The sequence below is a fragment of the Acartia tonsa genome, chromosome 9 (assembly GCF_053477335.1).
Source record: "Acartia tonsa isolate MP-2025a chromosome 9, ASM5347733v1, whole genome shotgun sequence".
In the NCBI taxonomy this organism is placed as follows: Eukaryota; Metazoa; Arthropoda; class Copepoda; order Calanoida; family Acartiidae; genus Acartia; species Acartia tonsa.
The window spans coordinates 45,086,083-45,110,890 of record NC_137268.1 but is presented as its reverse complement, the minus strand read 5'-3'; the positions used below and the strand labels follow the sequence as shown (position 1 = coordinate 45,110,890).

General features: G+C 31.4%; 1 protein-coding gene and 1 long non-coding RNA gene across 2 annotated transcripts in view; both read left to right on the top strand.

Annotated features, from left to right (window-relative positions):
* Positions 1-10,881: 10,881 nt before the first annotated feature.
* LOC145327957 (uncharacterized) lies at positions 10,882-12,592 on the top strand. Its single transcript, XR_013882287.1, has 3 exons — positions 10,882-10,999; positions 11,556-11,616; positions 12,554-12,592. It is a non-coding gene; the product is annotated as an uncharacterized LOC145327957 (long non-coding RNA).
* Positions 12,593-13,783: 1,191 nt separating this feature from the next.
* The window catches only part of LOC145327571 (uncharacterized), a 72,572-nt gene continuing 61,547 nt past the window's right edge, over positions 13,784-24,808 (top strand). The window contains exons 1-4 of the mRNA XM_080171111.1: positions 13,784-13,961; positions 14,848-14,949; positions 15,418-15,468; positions 21,406-21,484. Coding sequence (XP_080027237.1) covers positions 13,784-13,961; positions 14,848-14,949; positions 15,418-15,468; positions 21,406-21,484 — 410 coding nt within the window. The remainder of the gene's footprint in view (positions 13,962-14,847; positions 14,950-15,417; positions 15,469-21,405; positions 21,485-24,808) is intronic.

The following is a 24,808-nucleotide window of genomic DNA, read 5'->3' as shown; positions in this document are numbered from 1 at the left end:
GTTCTTGTGTTTTTTAATTGTTAGTATTTAAAAATTTAAAATATACAAATCAAATAAAGTTTTTTTAAAATAAATAAACATTAAATAACGCATACATAAAACAAAACTTTTTGTACAGTTGAATGAAAGAAAAAACTTCTCAAATTTTTAAAATTGCATATTGGAAAGAGGATTTTTCACCAAAAATTAAGCTGTCTATCCTTAACCTTTGGCATAACCAGCGGCGTAACCTCCAAAACACAGTTCACTCGAAGCGACAGTAAGAGAAAAAAAATTTCCAGACATAAGACAAACTGTTTCTAAAATGTCCCAATGAACATAAAAATTTAGTGGAAAAAAACAAAATCTTTAAATGAGTCCTTTTTGAGAAAATTAAATTTGAAAATTTCAAGTTCAATTTTCATCCCCTGGATTTACCGCATAATCATGACATTAAAAGCAAAGATTAATTATTTAACATATTGAACAAGTTTGCCTTTATAAAGTTCTTCATAAAACCACTTCTGAAGGAAGTTAATTAATGGCCATTTTTATCAGTTGCTTACTGAAATTCAGTCGTAAAATAAATCATATATACAGAGGTTTTATGAAAGACTTCATAAAAGCAAAGTTGTTCAAAATTTTAAATGAATAATCTTTACTTATATATTAATTGGGACATTTTAGAAACAGTTGGCTTTATGTCTGGGAAATTTTTGTTCTCTTACTGTCGCTTCGAGTGAACTGTGAAAAAAGCTAAAGTTTGAAATATTTTTTAAACAGTTGTGCTTTTTTTTATAATCGCGAAACCTCTTAAATGTTTCAACATTATTTTTAGACAATTTGATTTATTAAGCAAGCAATGTGAAAATTATCACTAAAACGCTATGATACATTTTAGTTTTTGTTTGTACGTTAAGCTCTCGATATCTTCATTTAGGGAAGCTTAACATTGGTCCTGTGGTGGTTTCAGTATATTTTGTTTTTAAACTAAAGTCTTTAACCCTTAATATAAATTTCCGCGGCGTCGGCGATGGTACTTAGCTGCCGCAGTTAGCAGAAAACAGCGGTAGAATTCGCCTAATTTTAATATTTAGACATTTTAGATAAGCTTTAAAAGTTTTAAATTTGAAGTCTCTTTGAATTGCGGTCACAGGAACCATTTGAAGATTGCTAGAGGACAAGACCTGAAACCTGAACTTGACTTGAACATTTATTATCTTATTGTGTTGTAGTACTTTTGGATATTTTATCACAAAAGTCACATAAAAGGTTTTTTCAGTCAAAAATATTTTTGCCCATTTCCTGGATGACCATTGACTTTGCTAGGTTTGCTGATATCATGTACCCGTCAGATGGAGATTTTTTTAAAAAATCCATTTAGTTTCGCACACAGAAAATGGTATAGAAAAACTGGAGGGGGAGCAGCGTTCAAAGCCAACCCCTAACCGTTAAAGGTAAAAAGTTTTAGGATCTGTTTATGCCAATACCTCTTCGAATACTGCTCCTAAATTTTAGGGGCGCAGCAACTAACAGAATGAAAAGATTTAATTTTTAAATATTTCAAAGTGCTTAAAAAATTAGCCAACGGCACAAAAGAATTCATGAAAATAATCCTAGAAAAACCCTGTAATTACAGTAAGCCGCCAAAAACTGCGGTCTCAAGCTTGTAGCAGCTTGTAAAAAGCTTGCTCCAAACAGTGCGTAGTAATTCAAGCAGCAGTCGAGATGAATTATTGCAAATACTGCCAATCCACTATTTTGAAGCGAAAATATTTGTTTTGACAGGCGTGTAAACATAAATTTGCCAACCATGAGTCATTTGAAAAACTAATAACCTGAGCTGTAAAATAACCTTTTTTCATATTTGTGATTACAGTTATTATCTCCAAAAATCCCATAAAAATCCATAAAACTATAAGATTATTTAACGCTCTAGTGACCTCAAAAAAAATATAACAAAATGGATGCCAGATATTCTTTAAAAATCCGTGAATTGGATGATGATTTAGCGCTCTAATGACCTCAAAAATGTTATTAAAACTGATGTCATTTAGCCCTTTGAAAGTTAATCCTATAATTTACTAGACTTTAAATAAGGTGCTTGTTATCTATTTTTAATTGTAATTCCTTTTGTCTTCTGAATAAGCTATTAATAATTTTTATTTGTAATTATTTTTAAATTTTAATGGTTTTGATTTAACTGATATGCAACAAACAGCTTAATACAATAGAGAACAGTATTAAAGTATATTTAAAAAGTAACTATAAATTGTAAAATAAAAGAAAGTATTCTTTTTAAAAAATATTAGCAACCAGTGGCTTTCTACCAGGGGGTGTAGAAGAGTGTTAACACCACCCCTAAAATCGAAAATGGGGAAGACCAGCCTTCCCCTTTTTCATCCTCTAATGATTTCACACACATCTTGGTTAATATATCTGCATGCCAATGTTTGCGACCTTTAATGTTCAACACTTTTACGGAAAAATAAAAAATCTTTGTTGACACCCTTGATATAATATGATTATTGTGTAATATCCAAAGTCAAGGTTTAGAATTAGGATCTTGTTTACATATTATAGAAAACAAGGACAATATATCAAAGTAAAACAATAGAGGGTTAAGGGGTTAAATAATTGTATAATTCCACCCCGTCGACCTTGTGGCAATTTGAAACCTTTGATTAACAGCCAAAAGAGTCTGAAATATTAAAACAGGAAAGTCGCTACAAAAAAGCATAAAGCAATTTGCTAGCAGACGAAAAGGGCCCCCAACACTGGATCCAGGTAGTTATCTAGATTACATATTTATACTTATACTTTTACTGACAATACGGATCAGAGCTTCATTAGTGGGTGTCTTTTAAGAGGACGGATTTGCCCTAACTATAGAGTATCTTTGGAACTAACAAAAAAGAATAACTAAGTAAATATCAAAAGTAAATTTAAAATAGGAAAAGAAGGTATGAGCATCCAATATGTGATTTACTTTGTCTGTCTGTCTGTCTGCCATGCTACAAAATATCAATATAAAAAGATAAATACGTAAAAAAGTTTTTGTGATTGTTTTCTCCAATACATATTTATATTCTTGATTTTAACAAATCATCAAATACTCTTTAAATCTCCTTGTCCATATTCCAATCCATGATTTTTTGTGCTTCGCTACTTATGGATGTTGTTTGTTATCGTTATTGTATATTTCAAGCTGTTTTAGAGATCTCAGCGGAAGGACAGGCAAACATCCCACCTCTGACCGAGCTTACTAGCTAGACACACATACATACAACGTAATACTTCACAACATAACATAAAATGATGTCACTCTTTTTGATGCACAGTCCCTTTCCAACTGATTGACTTATACATTATTGGAGACTAGCGGCTACGCCCCTAGAGTCGACGCCATCTTCGCCATTTTCAATTCTAATAATCTAGTATTTTTCGGGGGGGGGGGGGGGACATTTTTTTTCAATGCGATTTCTCTTGGGAGGGTGGAAGGTTTCTCCCCTAAAATAATAATAAACCTTCCCAGGACCTAAGAGAAGATACATTGTTAACAGTTATCGAGATCCTTATGTACACAAAGACAGACTAACAAACACAGTAATGAACATACACACAAACATCTTGTTACTTTTATATTAGGATTTAAAATCATGTCATACTTAATTTTGACTTTAACTCTTTCTCATTAAAATCATTGTCAATTAAACTTGCCTGGTATTTATACAAAATTTCTGGAAAAAAAACGTTTTAGCAATAATACTAAGTAGAACGATTTCTACCCATCTGTCTGTCTAAAGCATAATACCTCTATTACCTCTGAACCGATATGGTTTGGTTAAGCTTTTCGGAGAAAATGCCTAATGGTCGGGAAATATGATCTGAATTCATTTTTCAAGTTTTGCAAAAACGTAGAAAACATTGCAGTCACATCTCCGTGGTTTTGGAAGATTTTTTGACATGGTGCACATCACACAGTCGACAAAAATTAACTGAAAATAGAACTTTTGAAATTCGGATAAGATAAAGAGTAAAGTTTCACAGAGAACGAGTAGAATAGTTCTTTATCGAATCTTATTATAATTGCTGATTCTAAAAAAGCAAAATCAACTCAAGCCGTTGGCCCAGGCCAACACATTTGGTTTTGATTTTATGAAGTTGATATATTATTCGTGGAAAGTTGTCTGTAACAATACGATACATGATTTCAGTATGGCTCAGTACCGGTTCTAATCCACCAGATATTACCTGGTTTCGAAGCCATACTGGAAAAAAATTTCGAACAGTTAAAGGTTTTTGGGCCTTCATAAATTGATATTTTAAATCATGCGTTTGCTTTCAATTTTGCTTTTACAATTGATGACAGGTTTGATAACCCTTGAACCGACAACAGGTAGAAACCTTAAAACTTATTTGTTAAAATGTATTTGATTTGGGTAAAAATTGAGCAACCAATTCCGTATTTTTACAGGGATTAATTAAAGTAAATGAAGCATATAATAGGTCAAATTCTGCTTTGATCTATCATTTATTAAGATTGGCGTGGGTAGTAAATTAAATAGAATGTAGAAATAATGAAAGTAAGGGATACTAAGAGTTTTATAACACATTTAGCATTTTCATTTTTCACTGTGTTTATAATTGAGGCTGGGGGGGGGGGCAGTGATGAACCCCTCCGAGAGGTGATGGGGGGCTAATGTCACGGTCAGTGATCTATATATTTGGTGCGTCTTTTTAACTTTTATTTTTTCACAGATTTATTTATTTTAAACAGCTGTCTTTGATCTATTTTGTTTGTTATTTAATTAAGACTAGCAGCTACGCACCTAAAGGCCTCTAGGGGCACTTGATGTGGAGGGGAGGGGGAAGTTACCCTTTGATATAGACAGACACATAGATAGACATTATGTTACTTTTATATAATTGTATCCAAACAATAACCAAAATTATTACGAATTTTCAACCCAAAGCCCCTTTCCTCCCTATGATAAAAAACATTTAAGGTTGAAAAAAATCCAGGGGGGGGGGCAGGTTAATAACAGTTCAAATCAAAGCTAGCTTTACATATAAATATCAAGTGTGAAAAAATGTGTGAAATAGAATTGACGCGATGTTTTTGAATTAGGGTTTTCTGTGCTATATGTAAAGTAGGGTTAGTCAACCAAAAATTGTCATCAGTGATGTTATCAAAAACAGTGAATCCTTCATCCTATTAAAAAGAATAGTAAGGTTGTTTTCTGTCTGTAGCGAAGGATCTCACTAACAGCTAAACCGATATGGTTCTCATTTACAGTGAAGCTTTTTATATATCTAGGGAAGGTTTATAATTTTTAAGAGAAATCGCCCCTAGAAAAAATTCCCCTCCCTTTCATTAAGAAAAATCCTTCTTTTTTTCAAAACTTTAATTAAATCTTCCCCCTCTCAATTTAAGTAACCCTAGAGGCTTCTAGGGGCGAAACCGCTATTTTAAATAAAAAAGTACAATTTTCTGTCTTGAAAAGAACAGGGTGTGTTAATCTATATTTTTGAAAGAATCATGTAATAGTTTTGGTCATTGAGCAGGTTTTAGGCTGTATTTTTAGGATTGAGCTAGAGGGGGAAACAACCTGATCTGTTAATCTATAATTTTAAGAAAATCATGTTATAGTTTTGGCCATTAAACAGGTTTTTGGCTGTATTTTTAGGAAAGGGCGAGGGGGTAGGACGGAATGCTTGTATTATCAAATATAAGAAAATATATAAACATTTCTATTAAATAAATATTCATTTTCCTTGTGCTTAAAACTTTTCCACCAGCCATTAAGTTGTAAAAATTTTGTGATTAAAAATGAAAGACTTACAAATAAAGTTTTTGAAAAAAAATTTACGTCAAATAAACTTTAATTACAGCTATTTTTTCATTGTTACTTGTGGATTCGCCACTAGCTTCTACATGTTTTCCACTGAAAGGTCGGGGAGGGATTAACCTCCAAATTTATTTTTGTGTTATTAAAAATGAAACTTTTGGGGGTTGGGTTACTTTTATTCTTTTAGGGAAGGGGTAAAGTTTGCTAACCTCAAAATAGCTTAGAAGTAGCACTGGATTAATATAAGCTTCCATGATAAGTAGTCAGTCTCCTACCCTTAAGAAAGAAGGTTACGATTGTCGTAGCCTCTAGCCACTTTAAAGGGACTATTTTCTCTTTCATAAAATAGACCAAAACCTTGGATTGACCAAAAAATATATTCCCTAAAAATCAAAAATAGGTCCAATGGTTCGCTAGACCTTAAGCTTCATTTAGACCTACAGACGGACGGATAGACATCGTTCTAGTTGATAATTATTATGTCATAATCTAAAATCAAGGTTAAACATAGATTTATTTTTTAATACACACATTCATACGTACCCTGTCAAAATTCCCAACTAAAATACAATTTGATTTGCCGTTTTTATTTGTACAATTTTGTGCTTTCTTTACTTATACCTATTATATCAAATGAATTGATGTATTAACACAATATCTACAGAAAAAAAAGATTTTTTTCGTGGTACAATAAAAGTTAAAGACTTAATAATAATATGGGGGGAGGGGGGAAATTGTCACTAAATAAAACTTTGACTTTTAGCCTAGATAGCAACTATAGTTGAAAACTAACCCCTCCCCTTATTATAAATAGTTTACTTTTAAGGAGAGGTTTATTTGCTCGCTGTGGATTTTGAGGGAAAGCATCATGACTGCAGTCTCATATGGCACTTTTTGAAAATCAACCAATAGCGTCGGGAATATTAACACAGCCAAGTCGCTACAAATGATCAGAAAGCAATTTGCAAGCAGACGAAAAACGTCCTTAACAGGGGAATCCATCTATAATATAGATTTATTTTAAAATTATTACTATATCAATGTTAATAGGATATATTATTTACATATGAAGTATTACAAAATGTTTTGATTTGGTTACTGATTTCATACACTTTTTGAAAATCAACAAATAGCGTCGGGAATATTAACACAGCCAAGTCGCTACAAATGATCAGAAAGCAATTTGCAAGCAGACGAAAAACGTCCTTAACAGTGGAATCCATATATACTATAGATTTATTTTAAAATTATTCTATATCAATGTTAATAGGATATATCACATACATATGAATTATTACAAAATGTTATGATTTGGTTACTGATTTTATACACTTTTTGTCATATTTTTGTATTACTTTTATATGTGACATAAATCAATATTATAAGCCTAGGCTCGGCAGCTGTGCAGGTATATGCAAAATGTACTTTTAACACAATATTCTACTTTTATTTTAAAGGCTTTAATTGCTTCATGACTGCAGGGAGCTAATTTTATTAAAAAGGAAGAGTAACTGTAATACAATAACAATTTGGAAAGATTCAAATCCATTCGCTGAAATAAATGTTCTGCTAGTTTCCATTTTATAAGTAAAAAAGAACCTAAAAACAAATGTCGCTAAATGAAGGAATTTTAAAAAAAATAATTATAATTGTCCTTTCAATTTTGATTTTATAAGTAAAAACGGCCTAAAAAAATGTTGCTAAATAAAGTTGTTACGGAATATAAAATCACTTTGGGTGCATTATAGCAAGAATATACGTTGCCCCAATCTCTTCCTTTAAGGGACCGATCTTTTAGGGTTATACGTTTTCAAGTAGATGAGTAACAATTACATGCCTTTATTTTATCCTTTAATGATACAGGAAAGAAACATTATAATTAGTTCTGTTGGTTAGCCTGCTCAATAGACCAATCAAAAATCAATTAAGAAATAAAAAACACTTCCTTAGTAGTATGATGATTGAGTATGTGTTTGGACTATGGTAAAGATATAGCACCTGAAAAAATATTTAGCTTCTAATTATTTTGATAATATAAACTTCTATTTTAAGATAATGTAATTTGTTTACCTTGTTACTTTGTAGAATTTTGTTAGACACTAGCGGCTTCGCCCCTAGCCTCTAGGGGTTTTGCCTCAAGAGGTTTAATGAAACAAATTTTTCGTATTTAAGCTTTAAAGGAAAATTTTTTTTTTAAATTGGGGGGGGGGGGTTGGGGGGGGGGTTATTTTTTATTTTTGGGGGGTTGGGGGTGTCCCACCAACCAAGAAAATAGTCATAAACCTTCCCGGGACCTATGAGAAGCTACCCTGTAAAGGAGAACCCGATCGGTTCAGCGGTTAGCGAGATCCTTCGCTACAAACAAACACACAAACAAACAGACAGACATCGTTCTACTTTGTATTATAGATTGATTGATTGTTTGTTTCCAAACTATAATGTAAATCTACAGAAGAGGTAATTTTGTTTATTATAATTGGGAATTAATATCACCGTCCTTTCCCTTAAGATCTTGGATATGCATCTGATTGTTCAAAAGCATGTTATAATTGTAATAGTTTTGTGCATAGCTACTCTATATAAAAAAAAACTAAATTGTCCGCCCGTCAGCAATATCGAAGAAGAAAAGTTATATTATCGGCTGCTAATGACATATGTATATTGAATTATTGACGATTCTCTATTCAATTAGCATCTACTCTATAATACACTATAAACCCCCGTTTGATCATTCAACTATTGAAGAGATGTGATTATTTTAAAGTAAGGATATATGTCTGATATTTTTTGTGAAGATTCCCACGTCTACTTTTCGCAGATCTAAAACCCGGAAGTACTTAGAAAAATTAGCTGGAAGGAAGTAAAAACAGAAATAAAAGATTTTACGGAACAATAATTTTGTCTAAGTCACTCTAAACTGTTCCACACAGAAATTGAGAAAGATTTACTTGTAAATTGTTTTTTCTAGTAAGGCTTCGAAACCAATTAATATAGTCTGAAATAAAACTAGTTCTTAGCCATACTAAAAAATCCTACAGACAATTTTCCAATTTTCAAGTTGTATTAGCCCTGGCCTTTGGTTTTAATCTTTAATTTTAATTTTTCATTTTGATATCCGCGGAAAGCTGTCTCTAATGCGATGCAATAAATAACTATTGTAGTTTTTAGATCAACATAATTATGTCGAATAATGATTAATAGTGTCATTTCAATCAAATAATATCGATATCATGTAAATTGAGTTTTTTCAATCATATATTGTTTGTTTGATGATTTGTCTATAAAAAAGAATTTTAGTGTTTAGAATCGACTGTATAACAATAAATGGATTGTTTCCATGGGTAACATATTATCGATAACGCTATTCTAAGATTGACATTAAAATGTTGAATGTATGTCCCTTTTCTTTGATTTCAAGTTAATATGTAAGGTGGTAAATAACATCTATTTGAAAGATGACAACATCCATGAGTAGCGAAAGGAAAGGAAAAAAAGAATGACATTAAAAAAAAGATATTTCATCTATGAAAAAATCATCCAGACCAATAGGAAATTCAAAATTGATAACATTATCTACAATAATTTTAGAATGTGTCCAAAAATACCAAAGATATAAAAATTAGAGGAAAAAGTGGCTAAAAAGTTGCTTTGAATAAGTGTTATATAATGAAAAAAAGTATTTCTTCAATAGCATTAAAAACTGATGGATAGACAGAGTGAATTATAGAGTAGCTTCGATAAGGATTTTAACATTCATAAATAAGACAGTCTGAAAAACGATGTTTAACAAATATTGGGTAACAACGCATTTAATATTCAACATACAACAATAATATGAAGGGAAAAAAATAGAAATAGGAGAGAAGAACTATAGTGTGAACCCCTTTTTCGTAAATCTTACAAAGGAACTCCTCCAGCTGACAAAAAACTTTAAAATTTTTCGAGTATATAATTTCTAGAAAGCTAACTTTATATTAAGGAATTCAACAATTCATAGCTAACTTATTAAAGAATTTGTAATATGCTTTACACTATACTTGAAAATAAATTTTAACACGATATAATTTACAAGGAAAAGCTTTATCTTAAGAAATGCGACTATTTAGAGCTGACTCTTTATATGAACAATATGAAAAAAATATGCCCTTTCCCTTTCCCATATGTGTACAGTGTATACACAGTACAACGCTAGGTCCTGTTGAAAACGTAATGAACGTACTGTTGTATTGCTATTTGTTGTTATTTTATTTTTATATAATTTATTTCGAGGTAAACATGAAACAAACTATGAATTTATGTATTTTAAATGTTTATAATAGATACGAATTACGAATTAAAGATTATAAATCATGTACATTTGAAGTCCGAGATATTATTTTTTTGTTTTAATAGAAACTCAAGAAAAAATATGATTTTATTAACTTAAATTCATAATGGGATTTTTATTATTTTACAATGATTGCAATAGATGAAGCATATTTATTATTAATGCACAGATAAAACAAAGATGTGAAACAACAATATGAAGGCAGTACTTCATGTGATAGACTTGATTCGAGTAAAAGTTGAAAGAACAGCTCTAATTAACTCTAATAAAAAATCTAGAAAACTTCAGTTTAATTCAACCAATGAGATTTCATGTATGCTCCGACGCGATTCATTTATTGGCTCAATCAGACATTCCCTCTCTTTCTTAGTACCTTTATTGGAAAAAATCAGCAGCCGAGCAAACTAAATTTCCGATTATCAAATTACATTTCATCCATTTATAACTTTATTCTGGTATAGTTCTTTCCACGACATCCCTCCATAAGGGGCGATTCTTCGTATTTTTTACAGTAAGTTTTCTCCTATTTCTAGCCCCTGCGGGGGGCTCTAACCATGCGGGGCCAATTACCTAACCCTGTGGGGCAATCACCTAACCCAATATAACCTAACCTAACCTAAAATAACCTATAAAAAGCCATTTTCAAAATACGACAAATCGCCCCTTAAGGAGGGATGTCGTGGAAAGGACTATACCCCTTTATCCTATAATGATATTTTTAAAATTTCAGATGAGCAGATAAAAATGAAAATGAATAAATTGATAACAAAATCCATTGTTATAGTAATTTTGATATCAAATATTGTTAATGGTCAAAATGAGAGAATACAAAAACGAATAGGTTATGTTTTGCTCATAAAATAAACATTTCGTAGATTTTTATATTATAATTATTATAATTTAAGTGATGTTTTGGTTTTACTTTTGATCTCCTATTTCCATTCTATTCTAGGTATATCCAGGTAAAAGGGACCAGGATTCTGAAAAACAAATAAAAAGTTATTAACTTTCCACTTCCTTCTTACCCCCCCTCTTACCCACTTCCCACTAGTTACTGATAAAACAAGTTTTACGTTAACATTACGCCATTAGAAATTTTCAGTAATTTTTGATGGAATTAATTTGCTGAATCACATTCCCTGATGGGACATTGCACTATAAAGAAGTTTGGTATCCAAAGTTTTAAGATATTTCTTTAATTCATTGGCATAAAACGTCGGATACTTTTATCCAAATATGATTGGTTGGTGCAAATTAGAAGTGTAAAACTTTTATAATAATAATTTCAACGGTATTTATTTGTCTTCATACAAATATTTGGCAGTATGCACATTATTTATCGTCCATTACCATAGCTAATATCCTTGAAAAGGAGCAAACATAAAAAAATGAACTAGTGAGAAGAAAGATAATTTCCCATGAAGGTTCAGATCAAAATAATCATGCAGCCGCCTCCAGGTAAGCCAGTGATAGATGTGACTGTAAATTATACAGGTACCCAAAGGATTGTATTGTACCATTCGTAGTCTAAAAAAGTTTGGATACTTTTAATTAAGCGTAACTTTCAGATTTTTAGAGGCGCTAAAAGTCTTGTCTGTGTTCGATGTCTAGTAGGACAGCAGAAATGCCCCAGTTAAGGAGTAGCTTTGCTACTAATAATGTATTAATAATACCGCTACGGTCATTTATCAAATAAATTATAATATGAAAAATCATTCTAACTAAATTACAAGGACAATTTCATTCAAACAGTAGCTAAAAAAAAGATAAACTCGGGCGTATTCCTTAAAATGCTTAGTTGAGCACTGACCCCCCTTTCCCCTGAAAAGGATTGAAAATAGGGGGGGGGAGGGGTTTGTTTGATTGTAAAGTACTTAGGTCAGGCTATGTTAGGTTATATTAGGCACCGCAGGCAAAGGCCCCAAAAGTTTATTGTAAGAAAACACCCTTTTCCCATTGTTTTTAATTTCTACAAGAAAATATTCATTCCAATGACTATTACATGCCAATTACATTGAGACAAACAAAAATTATATTTGTAAAGCCATTTCGCTCCAAACGGATTGACCTTCAAATCATTGATTTATTTGATCAGCCATTTTATATGTAGTTGTTTTTTTTAGGAGAAAAATTGCTTTATCCAGCCTTAGTTACCAATCAGATACAAGGAAGGAGGGGAAATTGGGCTGTTTATTACACTAGTCCCTAAAGTTTTTAAAAACGCTTTATTATTCGTTGGCTTAACAACTTAGGGGACTTTTATTGAATTTTGTTTGGTTGGACCATTATGTTGAGTGTCCAAACGTTTCAACCACTGATTGTAATCTGTAAAAGAAATAAATTGGGATGTACATCAATTTTTCGGCCATTAATTAAACAATTTACATTTTTTTAGGTTAAATGAAATAACACCAGCTGAGCAGAAAATGATCAGGAATTTTAATTGTATTATTAATATGGTTTTCCTATTTATAACACAAAAAAGAACGATGTCTGTCTGACTGACTCTCCGTCTGTCTGTCTGAAGCTTAAGTCCCGGTAACCACAGAACTGATTGGACTCTACTCTTAAAGGAATTATACATACCTGTGGTGGTTTTAAGCTATTTTCCGGGGGGTGGGGGACAATTTTTTCCTTTATTTTTTGTACAAATTACGAACGAACGATTTATATACGAGAGGGATTTCCCACTAGTAATATTTAAAGTAGTAAGGTTTTTATGTGAATCTTAATATCTCAATAACTACGAACATGAAAGGTCCTTCTTTTCACATAGGCCCAAGAATAGAATTGGTTTATGCTATTTTTCTCAGCTCCTTGTTTATACTGACCCTGAATGCGCAAATTATTGGTTAGATTAGATTAAGGTAGGCATAGAGAAATATTCTCTTGGAAGGGGGGGGGCGGTATCACCACAGCCCCCCCCCCCCCCCCAACACACAAAATATTCTTCACAGGACCTATGATACGCTAAACTGTAAAGGAGAACCATATCGATTAAGCGGTTGTTGAGATCCTACGTTACAGAAACATCCGGATCCTGTTACTTTTACAGACGGCTGTAATGGGGCCCCTCAAATCTCCCCTAAAAACAGATGTATAGTGGACTTATAGAACAGCTTTGCTTCTTAAAGGTAGAACGTCATTAAAAATACAATTTGAAATGTGCAGACCTCGTGGAGTTGTAAGAAAGAAAATCAAAGTACCAGTTTATTCTAATCCTAACAGAATCAATACAAATTTTAACAATTATAACTATCCTAATATTTCTTCAATTCAACATAATTCATTTTCACCTTATCAAGGAATTTATGAAGCAAAATTGTTTTTTATACTTTAATTGGCGGCAAATACGGACGCAAAATTTCCCTGAGTGTAAAATCCTGTATAGGAAGCGCCATATACAGTGCCTTTAAAAAGGTATGAATTTAAAAACTTTTGGCCGAAGTATCCCGAATTGTCCATTATACTAATATTCTGTCAAAAGTTTTTAAATCTATCCCCTCCTTTACAGGCACTATAAGGAACTTCCCTGTATAGAAGTAAGTTTTATTCCATTCTATTCCATAGTTCACTAACGCCAAACCTTTTTTGTATTTTTTATTTAGGAGCTTCACTTTCATGAATGTTGTCATTCTTGTTTATCAAAATTCTGCTTTATTTAATTAAAACATTAGTTGGTGGTTTACAACAGCAGCCTGTATATAACCCTGTTGCTCTACAGACAACCACCCCGCCACCACATTTGAAACCATTCGATCCTATCACTCCTGTGCCTGCTAAGCCTGATGCCGTCAAACGATGTAAGATAAATAGATTGATAGATTCGTTTGGGGAGGTAATCACCCCATTACCCCCCCCCCCCCATTGGACGTCTATGGATAGATAGATAGATAGACAGATAGATAGACAGATAGATAGACAGATAGATAGACAGATAGATAGACAGATAGATAGACAGATAGATAGACAGATAAATAGACAGATAGATAGACAGATAGATAGACAGATAGATAGACAGATAGATAGACAGATAGATAGACAGATAGATAGACAGATAGATAGACAGATAGATAGACAGATAGATAGACAGATAGATAGACAGATAGATAGACAGATAGATAGACAGATAGATAGACAGATAGATAGACAGATAAATAGACAGATAGATAGACAGATAGATAGACTGACAGATAGTTAGACAGATAAATAAGCAGAAACGTAAACAATTTTTAAAAAAAGATAGAAAGCAGACACACAGATAGACAGACGTATATACTGACAGTTAGGCAGACAAACAGAACGATAGATAGATAGACACATAGATATACGGGTAGGTAGATAAATACAAAGACAGATAGGTAGAAAGATAGATAGACAGATTGATAGACATATAGATAGACAGAGAGATAGATTGATTAAACAAAAAGAAACATAAACAGACTAAAAGTAGATAAACAGATAGATAGACCAACATACAGACAACTTGATGAACAGATGGGTATATCGATAAACAGAAAGACAGATAGGTAAACAGAAAAGTGAACAAGGAGACCGATTTCCAATGAAACGTCCATACAGAATACAGATGGTCATGTAGATAGACAGACAGACAAACACAAATAAATATACGCTGAAACATACATATATTCTACTCTTCCTTATTTATTTCGGATGTTTAATTTATAGTTTTGTCGTTGTTCACAATTGTATCCTTTGCTAACGACGCATGTGCGAGTACGACCGGTACAAATGGAACCTGCTATTCCAGTAATGATTGCACCAGGCTTGGTAAGCTTTGATAACTATTTTATTTGTATCGTAGCTACTCTACAAATAGAGTATGTCCGACACAACGTCCGGTTATGATTTAAGTAGCAAAATTATTAATTTCCTACATTCTTTACTTACCATGAAAGTACTCTTATCCTGGGAGGGAGGGGACATTGGACTGTTTATTACTCTAGTCCCCAAAGTTTTGTAATAAAGTTTTCTTGTTTGTTGGCTTAACAGCTTTTGGGACTTTAGTGAATTTTTATTGGTTGATTCATTAAATTGAGTGTTCAAACCTTTTTAACCACTAATTTTAATTTACAGGAAGGTAATTTTGTGTATCATCATTGGGGATGTATATCAGTTTATCGGCCATTGTCTCATCCCTTTATATCCCTGATAATAATTCCATTACCATTAAGATTCTAACTTTAAGAAAAGCATGTAACTCACCATTAATAGATTAAAACCTGAACTTAATTTTAGGAGGAACAGCTTCGGGAACTTGTGCCTCTGGATTTGGAGTTTGTTGTCTATGTAAGTAAAGTCTTTCTGCTAGAATAGGCCATCGTGTTTAGCGGCTGCAATTTGTCACAAAAATAGTCTGATTTGACTGCATATTGTTTACTTATATATGATGATTACACAGTTTTTAAATAAAGTTTAGATTCGGGTTAAGATTTAAAGTTATTATAGCAGGCTGAATTTCTAAGGAAATGGATACCAAAGCTGAAAGTAATAATGATAATCTAATTTTAATTTGCAGTGATTATCAATATTACAAATGTCGTCCTGAAATGTATTTTACTTTTTAAAAAAGAGCAATTTTTCTAGACTAACCGATGGATTTATTATTAACTGGATCTTACACCAGTAAATAGGTGAAACTAAAATACAATTAATTTAGGTTCACAATGGGTTTATGCGGTACAATTACTATTATAATTATTAGTTAAAGTTAACTGTGGTCCTTAGATACAGTATAGTAATTGAAAGCGAAGCTTTTCTATAATTAGGGTAGGTCCGTCCGTACGTCTGTGACGGATAGCTTTTTTCGTTAATTTAGGCACGTTAGAATTGACCTATCGATTTCAAATTTTGCATGGTGTTCCCTGTAGTAGTTAGGTACAATCTAGAAAGCGTATCAACTTTCTTATCGTTACCAGAATGTCTGTACGTCCATTTTTACTTGTTGTTTTTTCATTTTTAACAACAAATTTTTATATGATATAATTATCCGATTATTATCCGAAAGTACAATATTACTCTATAATCAAGTCCTAAAAATGTAAGTATGTCCATAAACATTATTCTGTATCAAACAGTTTTTCAACAAATTTACTTACAACTTTGCTTCAACTCTTATACATTTATATTCTGATTATTCAGTTCTGACACTATACAAGTGTTAATGTCTGTTTGTCCTACCTTTTCTGAGCTTCGCTTTTATGGATGTAGTCATCCTTGATTATACTTCATTTCTTTCTTTTTCTTTCGCTCTATCTTTATCTTTCTTGTTCTTTCTCTATCTTTTGTTCTTTTTTTTCTTTTCTCTTTCTTAATTTTCCTATTCAAGGGCCAAGTCAACTCTTACTATTACTGTCACTACCTGAAGTGTTTAATATCTTCGAGTAAATCCTGTTTTAAAAACAACACAGGAAAAACTAATTAATTAAAAATTGTCCATCCCCCTACCCCTGTCTATATATTTTATATGAATGAAAGCGTAACGCTGAGTAACACGTACCATGGTGTCAAATTGCATCTAAACCTAATTACAACCTAATAACATGAATGTTGTTTTCCATAGAAAAATTAATTTTGCAGATATTTGCCGTTCTTGTAATATTTTATTTATTGAATATTTAACAAGCGAAGATTTTCTACATTTATGTTCCGTCCGTAACAGATTCTGTGATCGTTGATTCATGAAACAGTTAAAAACAATTTAGAAAGCTCTATCTATACTCTTGAAAAAAACGTCTGTACCATGTTTTGAGTTTTGAAATGGTGAATTCTAAGACGATTAAGCTACATATTGTCATTCTTGTTTGAACAATTCATACAACAAAAAGTTAGGAATTTTCTTTAGAAAAAGTTAGAATCATATGGAAAAAAAAACACCAGAAAGTATCATAGTTCACGCATTGAAGTCCGAATAAATATGTGGGTTTTTTTACTACTATAACTTTATAAAACTTGATCTAAAGTTGAGTAGCTACGCTTCAAAAAAAGTTAGAAGTCAGAACGCATGACCATTTAAACAAACAAGGTCTCTACATTCAACTACAGATTGTCAAGGACATCTAACAACAAAGAAATTTTATTAGGGCACCAAATTATAATTAGTAGCGCTGTTACTTTAGATTTAAATGTTGTCTGTTTTTTTCAAAATACTAGTAGTATACAATTTCTTAATATAAAAAAAACCAGATTTTATCCTATATTATTTTTATTAGAAGCTTAAGATTTTGGAAAATACTTGTCCTAATTGGTTATACTTTTCAGAAAGGCTTTTTAAAATTCCTTAAGGGAGTGAAAGGGATATTTTATCTTTGTCTTTCTGTCTGTCTGTATATCCAATTTGTATCTAATTGTATGTTATACTTATACTAAACAAGGATGACAAAATCCATAAAAGTGAAGATCTTAAATGGTACGGCAATTTCATTAAAACTTGTAGAGTGTCAGAACTGAAGAAGCAGAATATTAAGGCATAATCTAAACAATATTGTAAGTAAATTTGTTGCAAAACTGCTTAAATACAGAATACTATTTAAGGAATACTTGCATTCATACGACTAAAACATAGAGAACCTTATAACTTTGTACCTTGTTGTAATGGGAATCAGTATTCTAAAAATCAGATGAATAGGTTAGTTACAGATCACATAAAAATTGTTGTTCAAGAGGGTAAAAGTATTATAAATTGATGGATGAATAAAGCTATCCGTTACTGACTCTCGTACGGATGGACCGACTCTAATTATATGGAAAGTTTTTTGTTTCCTTTTTTAATCCCTAGCAAGGTCAAATATTAGAGCAACAAAATTACTAATCAACGTCCGTGACAATAAAGACAAAGATAATAAAGTAGACGTATGTTCTTTGTAATCTAATCTTTAGATTTCAATGAAAGTTGTTTTAAATTAATATTCATTTTATCATTATCAAATGTGGCCCGATTATTAGCATAGAAGATACTCTATAATTCACTTTGTCTGGTTTTTTTATAAAAGTTTCGTGATTTTCTATCATTTTAAAAGCGAAGCTTTTTTATAATTAGGGTCGGTCCGTCCGTACGTCCGTCCGTAATGGATAGCTTTTGTCGTTAATTTAGGCATGTTAAAATTGTCCTATCGATTTCAAACTTTGCATGGTGATTCCTGTAGAAGTTAGGTACGAGTAAGTAACCGTAGCAACTCTATAATCATTACCAGAATGTCCGTACGTTCATTTTAAAAATGTTGATTTTTTTTTATTTTTAACAACAAATTTATATGTGACCTAATTATCCGATTGATCTGATTTTTGGTATACTGATTCCTGAGACAACAAATTACAATATTATAGGATTTATGGATGTTGTCATCCTTGTTTAATGAACATTTAGCATTCTAATTTCTAAATATGCTAATGCAACAGTTGAGTGACTGAATGTGAATTTGCCATCTGAAATGATATATTTTTTTCACATAAGATGATTTAGGGTTAGATTAAAATGCAAATTAGGACAAAATGCAAACGTTTTGGTAAACTTTAAGGTTTTCAAATCTTATTTGGTTACAAAACATACAACTGTAGTAGATAAAAAATCAGGTAGATATAAAGTTAGTTATTAATATTTGAGGACATAGCTTAAAAAGCTTGGTCCCTCCACTATTTTATTATTTTTTTTAAATACATACATATTTCTAGCTCACGTAAGGAGTAAAAAAAAAATTTCTAGTGTGGTTCATACATCCAATAAGGTTAAAATGGCCTACAACCCATGTTTCTCTTTATTCCTGCTTTTTTTTTTATTGATTTGTCTGTTACAAGTTATACACATGGGATGAATTAGGCTACCAGCATAAGGAAATAACTAACTAACAATTTGCTACAATTATTGAAAAGCTAGTCAATAATTTCAATTTCTGTAAGAATAGAAATAATAATATCCTTTTTATAACATTAAATGTTCTATGTTAATTTTTCTTATTGTTAAAACTTAAGAAGTAAATTTCTAAAATTAATCTGTCCAAGAATTATCAATTTCATTATTTTAAAGAATTTAATATTCATTTTTTTATAATTCCAAGTTAACAATATTTCAAAGAAAAAATTTTGTATGGAAATAATCAGTTTGTTTTTAAAAGAATTTAATTTTCTTTCAGCCAAAAACAACATGATGCAGTGACAGAGAATTTTAAAATTTGCTACTCTTAAAATTAATCAAAAACAAGGATGACAACATCCATAAAAGCGAAGCACTAAAACGGTAGGACAAACGGACATTAACACTTGTATAGTGTCAGAACTTAATAATCAGAATATAAAAGTATAAGAGTCGAAGCAAAATTGTAAGTAAATTTGTTAAAAAACTGCTTGATACAGGATAATGTTTATGGATATACTTACATTTTTAGGACTTGATTATATTGTACTTTGTTGTCCCAGGAATCAGCATACCAAAAATCAGATCAATCGGATGATTAGATCACATAAAAATTTGTTTTTAAAAAAGTAAAAAATCAACATGTTTAAAATGGACGTACAGACATTCTGGTAATGATTATAGAGTTGCTACGCTTTTTAAATTGTACCTAACTACTACAGAAATCATCATGCAAAGTTTGAAATCGATAGGACAATTCTTACATGCCTAAATTAACGAATAAAAGCTATCTATCTCGGACGGACGGACGGACCTACCCAAATTATAGAAAAGCCTTGCTTTTGATAATGGAATATTTAGGGATTATTTCATTGTACGTGACAAAAAAAACAATAATGTATAATGAAAAGCAATGAGTTTCTATGAATCATAAAGATATGTTCAGTGGTAAGCGAGATACATAGACAAACAGACAGATATCCTGTTATTTTTATATAAAGATGATTTGTAAGGTTTACTTTGATGGATATTTTAATTCTTCCATTTATGTACTTTGGTTTGTTTTATTTTCTAAAGTATCGTAAAAACAAGGATGACAACATCCATAAGTAGCAAAGCACAAACAATTAAATAAGAATTAGTTGTCAAAAGCAAGTATATTAGGAAAAAATCACGAAACCTTTTTAAAAATTTGTTTTTAATTTTTTGATATTTATATTTCAGTAATATGACTAACAGACTGACGGTTAAAGTAAATTAGTAATTACATATCGGATGCTCAAAACAACGGAAAATTTAATTTTGATATTTTTAACTACAAAAATTTCAAAAACAGACCATAAACACCAAAAATATGAGGAAAAATGTAAAAAATATAAAAATAACCAAATACCTGCAAAAAGGCAGTCTGACCGCCATTGATATTTTCTTGAAACGACAGGAAATTTAATTTTGATATCTATAACTGAAAAACTTCGGAAATCTGGCCATAAACACCAAAGGTATGGAGAAAAATGTGAAAAATACAAAAATAGCCTAAAATTTGCTTAAAGGCAGTCTGACCGTCATAGTTGTTTTCTTGAAACGACAGGAAATTTAGTTTTGATACTATAACTGAAAAAAAATTGGAAATCGGACCATAAACATCAAAGATATGGAGAAAAATGTGAAAAATACAAAAATAGCCTAAAACCTGCTAAAAAGCGGTCCTTTTTATGTTATGTTTTATAGTTAATTGTGCTCCCTAATAATGGGAATGTTGTCAAAAAAAAATTCAGCCTTTTATCTTTTATAGGAGCCGAAAAAAATCACATTTCCCACAAACTAAGACGGACATTTCAAATTATAGAGTAGCTTTGCTACTAAAAAAAAAGATTTAATATTTTTGTAACTTTTAAGACCCATTTTATATTATAACTAGCGGCTTCGCCCCTAGCCTCTAGGGGTTTTGCCCGAAGAGCTTCAAACCAAATTTTCGTATTTTAGATTTAAAAGAAAAAAGAAAAAAAATTTTTGAGGGGGGCAATTTTTAAAATTTTTTTTTGGGGGGGGGGTTGTCGACCCCACTATTTTAATTTTAGTTTTAAAAAGAAAAAAAAAATTTGGGAAGGGATATTTTTCATTTTTTGGGGGGGTTGGGGGTGTCCCACCCCCCCAAGAAAATAGCTTAAAACCATCATAGGACCAGTAGGTATAATCCCTGAAAAGTAGAGCCCAATCGGTTCAGCGGTTACTGAGATCTTAAGCTTCAGACGGACAGACAGACGGACAGACAGACAGACAGACAGACAGACATCGTTCTACTTTGTATTATAGATTATAAATATTATTTTTTTGCTTAAAGTAAATCAGTCTAACCAGTGCAAAATTATTTTTAGTTACAGCAACTTGTGGAGGTAGCACAGATGTAAATGGAACATACTTTCAAAATTCTGGATTCCCTTCAACTTTTGACAGGTAACAAACTCCGGTGGTTTTTTTTTCAAAGTGCCTAGTTACACACAGAAACCCCACCAGTGACCACCCTTTATTTTTTTTATTAAAGCGAAGCTTTTCTATAATTAGGGTCGGTCCGTCCGTACGTCCGTCCGAGATAGATAGCTTTTATTCGTTAATTTAGGCATGTCAGAATTGTCCTATCGATTTCAAACTTTGCATGATGATTCCTGTAGTAGTTAGGTACGATTTAGTAAGCGTAGCAACTCTATAATCATTACCAGAATGTCCGTACGTCCATTTGAAACATGTTGATTTTTAACTTTTTTGACAACAAATTTTTGTATATTAAAATTATCCGATTCTTCGGATTTTTTGAAAACTGATTTCTTGTGCAACAAGGTTAAATGTTATACGTAAAGCATCTCTATAAACAAGTCCCAAAAATGTTAGTATGTCCTTAAACAGTATCATCTATTTATGCAGTTTTACAACAAATTTACTTACAATATTGTTTGTACTGATGCATTAATATTCTGCTAATTAAGTTCTGACAATCTACAAGTGTTAATGTTCGTTTGTCCTTCCATTTCAGAGCTTCGCTTTTATGGATTTTGTCATCCTTGTTTTATGTTTGTTCAATTTGTCTTGTTAGGGTAAGTTAAATACATTAGAACAGGGTAGCCCTGGAGGGGTTAGACATTAAGAAATAAAACTACCCACCTACCTCCCTATATTTTTGAAAAAATCAGTCATTAAAGTTGCATGAACAATCATGGTCGACATTAGACAATTTATAAAACAAAAAGTGCTTTCTCTCAAAGCACAAAACACACTAAATACTACCCCCCCCCCCACCTCCCTCATTTTCAATTTATTTCAAAATATAAGAGGGTTTTTTTCAAGGAGCTTTGAGAGAATTAGCCAACAAATCAATCTATTCATAGTTTTGCGCATTTATAACTGGTTTCTTTCCAATTGAAAAGAAATGGTGGTTTAGAAATATTGTTGTAAAATAAACTTTAAGACGAATATGTCATAATACAACAAAAATAGATTATTATTATCTTTAATTAGAATATTATAATCCTTAACAACAGGATGTATAAAACATCATAATTTTTATGATTATTATATATTTAATAAAATTAAAAATAAGGATGACAACATCCATAAAAGCAAAGCTCTGAACTGTTTCAGGAATCATCAACCAAAGTTTGAAATCGATGGGATAGTTCTAACATATATGAATTAACGAAAAGAAATTAACATTATATAACGGCAGACGTACAGATCCTAATTATAGAAAAAGCTTTGCTTTTGAAAATTATGGTTTACAAACGGGTTTTTGAAAGTTTCCAAATATATGGAAATCCATTACAGACATACAATGACACGGCTAAAAAAGTAAAAAAAATTTTACGGCCAAACGTCCTTCAGATTACTAACACATTGTTTGCACGATCTATAAATGACCAGAGCTGGATTTTTAAATCATTTTAGTGGTGAGCCAGATCGGGGTGAGCCAACTTTCCACCAATGAGAGCACAGCATTTTATGAAATGCCGCGCTGTGATTTGCTAAAATTCGGTGCAACCCGATCTGGCTCACCACTAAAATGATTTAAAGATCCAGCTCAGAAATTCCATGGTAATGCATTGCGCATGTTTTCGTCCATGTATTCCGCCTACTCTAACTAAAAACCAAAAAAAAATTGTTTAGTTCCCTCCAACCCCACCGCCCCCCCCCCCATAAAAAAACCTCTTTAACACCTCCGACACCCCTCCCCCCCCCCTCCCAACAAAAATATATATATATAAGCCTGGACGTCATTAGGTCTAATATCTTCTTTTGTTATATCTATAAGGAACTTATTGTTGTTGAAATGATTTATTCGTTTTACAGAAAAAAATCATACATAATATAATAAGTAAAATACGAAAAAAACATAATAATCTAACTACACAATTAAAATATTAATGTTTCATTGTTTGACACTACAAAAAGCAGAAAATAATTTACCTCTATAGGTATTAGGTAGTGACAGCATATATTTGATAAAATGTAATATCTGCTAACAATTGTTCACAGTAAAATTAGGGATAAGACAATAGACGATAAACTGCAAAACGATAGCAATATTAGAAATTATTTGTTAAAAAGATCAATTTATAAGTTAATATTTCAAAAAAAAAAGTGTTTTAGTTGTATGTTTGTTTGTTCGTACATATGTTTAAGCTATGTTGTATGACAATATGTAGAATTGGGAATGTGTGCATAATTTTTGGTTTACATAACTGTATTTTTGTGGGTAGTATTCCTACAAAGGTAGTATCCAACGACCACCTCCCCCCCCCCCCCCCTCAACACATTTTTTACATTTTTGAGCTGCATATTTGACTCGTACCCAAAATTTGCAAATATGATATCTCATTCTTTCAGTGGGTACTTAAGTATTAATCTCATTGAAACACCATTAAACATTGGCTGGTTTAAACTGGTTTAAGCTGGTTTAAACTAGTCGAGTTCCTAAGTTTCCATCAATAATTTTAGTCAATAAAAGGAATAATTTTGTGTATCATCATTGGAAATATATATCAAATTATCATCCATTGTCTTACCCTTTAGAGCAATGCTTGAACACTCCTCCCTCACTAATTCTTTTTTTTTAAGTAAGGTGCATGGTCCATTGTGTACTACGAGGAAATTCACATAGTATGCCTTACATTAATCTAATAAAATTATCCGATATTTGCTTTGTTGTTACTGCAATAAAGAAAAGTACAACCTTCTTGACAACAAAATTTGATTATGGATAAGGATATGCGTTACTAGGCTATAATTGTGATATTCTTAAATGTCTAAAAATAATCTAATGTTTTTTTTTGTTACAGCTGTTTTGAATATAGATTTTTAAATGCCTTACCTATTTATTTATAGTTATAAAAATGCCATGTTTACAAAATAATGCCACTTTGTTCCAGAAATCAAAATTTCCAAAAATTATTATAGACATAGACTAGAGTTGGCTCGATATAACTATCTCACTATTGACTAGTTCTCTATAAGTACATATCTATTTATCTATTTAAATTTTCCTCCCTCGCCATTACTATCTAAAAGAAAGAAGTAAATATTTAATATTTTAAATGATTTTAAAAAGATTTCTTCAATTATATTTTTTATTTACATTACCATCACCAAAGGGTTAAAATGATTAAAATTTTAGTTTTAATATTTGAACACTACGGAAGTGTCGCCACAATCGAATTCTTTTAAAACAGAGTTTTCTTAGATTTTCTATATTATGAACGTATATTTTTTGTTTATATAATCAAGATTAAA